Source organism: Phodopus roborovskii, unplaced genomic scaffold (assembly GCF_943737965.1).
Source record: "Phodopus roborovskii unplaced genomic scaffold, PHOROB, whole genome shotgun sequence".
Lineage (NCBI taxonomy): Eukaryota > Metazoa > Chordata > Mammalia > Rodentia > Cricetidae > Phodopus > Phodopus roborovskii.
This window is the reverse complement of record NW_026125506.1, coordinates 5,239,687-5,245,686: the sequence shown is the minus strand read 5'-3', so window position 1 is coordinate 5,245,686 and position 6,000 is coordinate 5,239,687. Positions and strand designations below refer to the sequence as shown.

At 46.0% G+C, this 6,000-nt stretch overlaps 1 protein-coding gene across 1 annotated transcript in view; it reads right to left on the bottom strand.

Moving 5' to 3' along the window:
* Positions 1–1,174: 1,174 nt before the first annotated feature.
* The window catches only part of Cit (citron rho-interacting serine/threonine kinase), a 162,097-nt gene continuing 157,271 nt past the window's right edge, over positions 1,175–6,000 (bottom strand). The window contains exons 46-47 of the mRNA XM_051176511.1: positions 2,525–2,840; positions 1,175–1,392 (exon numbers count right to left, since the gene is read on the bottom strand). Coding sequence (XP_051032468.1) covers positions 1,369–1,392; positions 2,525–2,840 — 340 coding nt within the window. The 3' untranslated portion in view covers positions 1,175–1,368. The remainder of the gene's footprint in view (positions 1,393–2,524; positions 2,841–6,000) is intronic.

The window sequence follows — 6,000 nt, the reverse complement described above, 5'->3', positions numbered from 1 at the left end:
GAAGCCTGCAGGGAACTTGAAGGTGGGAGGGGAAACTCAGGGAGAAGGTGTGGTTTGCTGAAACCCTTCTCTGGTCGTAAGGCTTGAGCGTTGTTTGTTTGTTTGTTTGTTTGTTCGTTCTTTGCTACAGACTGCAGCCTGTTGTGGCCAGTTAGTTGACAAGTCATCAGAGGGTGTCGATTTGGTGGGGTATGTGATGGCAGCAATAACATTGGCAGAGTAACCCAGGGAGGAGTCAGCCAGGTCAGGGGCAGCACATGCAGTGATCGGCCATGCAGGGCTCCCAGACAGGTATCCTCCCCATTCCAGAGGAGTGAGGGGCAACACACCAACCCTCAGAACGGGAGGTGGGTGCCCCGGCCCCAGGCCCAACCCCAAGGCCTATTAATGCTGGGCTTGGAGCAAGTCTATTGCGCGCTTTCCTGGCCAAAGCTACTTGGAAAGCTGGGGAAGCAGGCTGGGTAGATGATGCCGAGGGGTGGGGGGGGGAAGAGCTCCATGAGGTCCCTTGGCCCCAGGTCACTGCCTCAAGCTGAGGCCCGATGGACCTCCATACATTCTCAGCTGGTGGGAAGGGAAATTGTCAAGGCCATAAAAGGCAATGAGAACGGTAAACATTTGGCTACAATGTCACCCTGGGTAAAACAGGGCCGTCTATGAGAATGGACCAGAACAAGAATGAAGCTGCATGAACACGGGAGGTCAGCCAACCAACGGGGGGCTCTTCTATGCTACGGTTCAGGGGCAAAGACCTGATGGTGTGATCTAGCTAAAAACGACTACAACAGGAAATACTTTGCTGTCCAAATCTACTAAGAACTCTGTTGTCTAAAAAAAAAAAAAAAAAATGAGAAAAGAAAAAGAAAAGAAAGAAAGAAACAAAGAAGAGAAAGGAAAAGAGAGAATAAAAGAAAAACCAACCAACCCGAGGATCTTAGACAGCAGGTAGCTCTCCAGCCACACACAGTTCGTGTCAGGGTTGGTTTCCTTTGATGAACTGGTACAGGCTGGAGCTAGCTCAGTACAAAAGTCTCTGAATGACTTAAAGTGTAACAAAGTGCAAAGAGGGGGGCGTGGTGACTGCAGGAAGGCCCCACCCCCGGGGGCGTGGTGACCGAAGGACGGCCCCACCCCCATGGGGGGCGGGGTAACTGCAGGAAGGCCCCACACACTGAGTGCTGGCAGCGCCTAAGAGGCTTGGCTATCTGCACCCCTCGGGGATGGGGGTATCGGTGCCAAGGACAGTCTGGACCCAGCTGTGCCAGATGCCGGCTGAGCAGACGGGCGCTGGGGTCCCCTGCAGCGGAGACCCGGGGTGCTGTGTTTTCCTGCAGACTGAGATGAGGAGGTGGTTTTTCCTGTTGAGACCTATACTGAAGACTGGTCCCAGACCTAGGAGCAAAATAAAGAGGAGGTTTGTCATCCAAGGCCAGGAACTGCTGGCCCCTGTGTGAGGCGAGTATTTTTGTATGGTGCCCATCCTGTCCCTCCAGTGGCTGGCAGTGGTACTATATAGAATAGTGCCAACCTAACAGAGCCAGCCCTCAAGTCACAAAACAAAAACAAAACCCAAACTGAATTTGCACAGTTTCATATACACATATGCACACTCGGTTTTAATGGGAAAACATTTACGAGGCTTTTCTTCTTCTTCTACCGAAAAGTCCTGACCGTGTGCTGTAGTAGCATCGGCAGGAGAGTGCCACTCAGAAAATCATCCCCAGGGGACAGGGAGGTGGTATCTCTGGCTAGAGTGGGCAAAAGAAACTAGACAGCCCACCTAGCAGGATGGAGCACCAGGAGCCATGTGTGTACTCAAGAGAGTTAGCTGCTTCGACATCTCCATCTGCAGATTCAGACACTGCCCTGAAATCCACAGGCATCTCCATCTGCAGATTCAGACACACCCTGAAATTCACAGGCATCTCCATCTACTGATTCAGACACACCCTGAAATTCACAGGCATCTCCATCTACTGATTCAGACACACCCTGAAATTCACAGGCATCTCCATCTACTGATTCAGACACACCCTGAAATTCACAGGCATCTCCATCTACTGATTCAGACACACCCTGAAATTCACAGAGGTACCACAAATACCAAAACCACTCCAAACTGACGCTCAAAGTTCTAGAAGGCAGAAGCACAATTCCAAGTTTCTGGGTAACTTCCAGGAAAGTAGCAGTGTCTACAATACATAAATGTGTTTGCCTGTGTATCTGTAAACATCTATAATGTTATCGTTTGTTTCTATGCAGGGTGGGGGGGGTGTGGTACAAACATGTTTGCTTGCATCACAGAGCAGACCTAGAATCCACTAACACTGCCTCTAGGGCAGGGGATGACACACCGTTTGGTAGCTGTTACATTGTGAGGTACGCACATAGTCTTCCCTTAAATCACACGTGTGGAGGAAGCCTCTTAAACAAAGTATGTTTTCTTCTTAAACTTTTACTTCCTACAGGCCTGAACCACAGTGATGGTGTCCCGCTTTTACAATAGCAGCTGGGACAGCCTTACCTTGTTAACCTGGGACAGTGGGGTCCTCACGGCTCCCGCAGGCAGCCGGCCCCTGCTGCTGTCTTCAAACAGTCTCCCTGGGGACCGCTCTCTCCTTGTGCTGAGCATCCGGCCTGGGGACTTCTCCCGCTCCAGGGGACGACCTGGGGACTTGTCCCTGCGCAGCTCTGCCCGGCCCTCTCGGTCTCGGTCTCGGTAGCGGTGGGGTGTGCTTGGCTCTCGGGGGTGGCTGGGGCCTTCGGGTGGCGCTGGGCTGGAGGCCACACGTTTGGTGATGTGCTCGTTGTATGTTGGTGGGCCTCGCTTGTTGGGGCTGCTGGGGGCAATGAGAGAGTGGGGGGGGGCTGAGAAGTCACAGGCCCAAAGCTGCAATTCCCTTCCCCCATAAATATCTAAGCAGGTCCCTCCTCACCACTGTCCGCTCTATTTGGTTTAGTTTTTGAGACAGGGTCTCACTATGCTTCAACTATGCCTAGAACTCACTAGGAAGCCCAGGCTGGCTTCAAAGTCATGATCCCCTGGCCTCAGGTCCGGAGGCTTAACTGTTAAAGGCTTAACTGTTGGGGAACATTATTTTAAGGTGTATTACTTTTGTTTATGCTGCACTTGGTTAAGTCTGTGAAGCTGTGATTCTTTGCCTGTTTTAAACACCTGATGGTCTAATAAAGAGCTGAACAACCAATAGTGAGCCAGGAGAAAGGATAGGCAGAAAGAGAGGATAAGTAGGAGGAGGAATCTGGGAAGAAGTAGCCAGCGGAGGAGGAGTATTCCAGGGCTAGTCATCCAGCAGGCCATGGGGTAAGAAACAAAAGACAGGCATACAGAATTAGAAAAGGAAAAGTCCAGAGGTAGACAGGATAACTTAAAAGCTGTCAAGAAACGAGCCAAGCTAAGGCTGGGCATTCATAACTAAGAATAAGCCTCCATGTGTGACTTATTTGGGAGCTGGGTGGCGGGTCCTCCCAAAAGAGTCAGTGTAAAAAAACCAACATTATGACATACGACCATGGGCCCAACTTTCCATGTAGGGCCTAAGAAGGCTGGATTAAAAAAAGAAAACAGGACACAGCTCCTTTAAGAGGTTCAGCTGGGAGCACTAAATAGAAACTAGAAAAAAAGACAAGCTAAGTAAAAACCACTTGTGGCAACCAACGCAGGTCCTGGCTCCCATAGCTAGGAAGGGTTAATGCAGTTCTTGGTCAGGAACCTCTGACTGGCTATGAGCTCTAGGCTTGGCTTTTCTCACCGAACAGGGAGCACAGCCAGCCAGCAGAGCTGCATGAAGAGGACCCAGATGCAGCAGCTTAACACTCTGCTCATTCGGTCAAGAGATAAGCCGCAACAACCTCTAAACAGGTCCTAATATGCTTTACAGTGCGCACTTGAAGGCTTAAGAAAGAAAGAAAATGGGTACAGGCAGTTATAGGAAGTTTTTAAAAATAAAATATAGAGGCAGTAAAAGTAATGTGAAAGGAAAAAGTCATGTAAAGAAGGAAATGCACAGGCAGTCTGGATCCTGTATGTTACTGTGTTGACTCTGAATTCTTGATTGCTGAAAAGCAAAGACAGCTCCTAAGAGACATGGGCTTGACAGAGGGAACTGAGGAAATAAACCAGCCTTGATATCTTAAGAATGCCTTAACTGTAAAACAGAAGTCAAAAAAGCATGTTCGTAAAATGGAATTTAAAAGATGCATTGCTTTGGAGAGGTGGACTTGCTTTTCCTTTTGTTTCCATGGGAAACAAGAGGCTGTAGATTCTTTCCGGGTTGCTATGGATCTGGTCTGACCAAGAGGGATCACCTGACACTTGACAGGTGATACCCATCAACAAAGATTACTGCTGGTCTTCCCAGGACTGGGTCATTATCTCAACCCTAAAAATGCCTTCACCCACATTCAACAGGAAGCAGTCTAGAGAACACAACGTCCACATTCCCAAGAGCTGGGTTGTGGGAGGCTTTTGGTTATTTGGTAGGTCATGGATGTTTGTTATATTTATATAGAAATATATATAGGAATAAGATTTAAAAAAAAAAAAAAGGGTAGATTACTGTATCTACTTTAAACTGAAAAACAACTATTGATTTCAAATATTTTGTATTGGTATGGACTTTTGTATACTGATAAAAATTTAAGGTCATTTTTGTTACACTGTACGTATGTTTCTACTCATATTTAAAGGACTTTTGTATATTGATACTAATTTAAGGTTATTTTTTGTTACATGTTGAATGTATGTTTCTATTCTTATTTAAGGTATTATGCCAGTTCATTTTAAAATGTAAGCTAAAATTCTAGTTTTGAAAGCTATTATTATGAAATATTTAGGATAATCAAGAAATACAGATCAATAGTCATAACAATCAAATTTGTAGATATGCTAGGTATGTTTTCTAGATCACATAGAGACGTATTTTAGGTAGATGGTCTTCAAACTTTTCAATGACCTACAGAATATGGCATTTAAAATGTTTGTTAATTTAGGACTTTTCATGACAATGAGACACATCGTTGCTGACAGGCCAGAATCAGAGCTGATGGGCACTGAAAAAACCTCCTTATGGAGTTTGCTGCTTTCAAGGCCATTTGGAAAAGAGCCTGCTCTTGCCTAGACTGTTAGACAGTATGCTGTATAAACTGGACATGCAGGACCCACAGTTAAGTGATGAACTTTGCCAAAGCAAGACCAGAATGGTCCTTCATGGTTCCTGCTTCACAGAAGAAACTGCCAGACATTCTGCAGGACACAGAGGAGAGTGACTGACAAAATGCCAATATAGGCGCGACAGTCTTTCAAATTTCCTGCTTCACTGAAAAGTCTGCCAGATACTACGGGCCTGTAGGCTGGCAATCGATGCCCCAACGTTGCAAAGGAACTTTGGGTGACTGTCCAGGCAGTCAGGTGTCTGTCATTGCTAGAGTTTTTGGAAGTTGTCTGCAATGCACGTTTTGTTAAATATTATATCCTCCCGGTGCTTTTGATGGAGTTGAAGACGATGAAGATAGTTATAGTTGCAGCTTTTCTTGGATATGATAGAAAGTAAGTTAGGTATAACATTTTGGATTTACTATAGATTGGGGAGTATTTTCTGTAAAGTTACCAGACACAAATAAATTGGAATTCAGTACATTGTGAATGTAATCTTTATTTGATAATTCTCCTTCTCTCTCTCTCTCTCTCTTTTCTTTTTTCTTTTTTTTTTTTTTTTTTTTTTTTTTTTTTTTTTTTTTTTTTTTTTTCCCTTTTTTCTCTTTTCTTTTTCTTTTGGAGACAGGGTTTCTCTGTGGCTTTGGAGCCTGTCCTGAAACTAGCTATTCTAAACCAAGCTGACCTCAAACTCAAAGAGATCTGCCTGCCTCTGCCTCCCGAGTGCTGGGATTAAAGGCGTGCACCACCATCCCCCGGCAGATGTATTAGTTTTGTTTATGCTGCACTTGGTTAACTCTGTGAAGCTGTGGTTCTTTGCCTGTCTA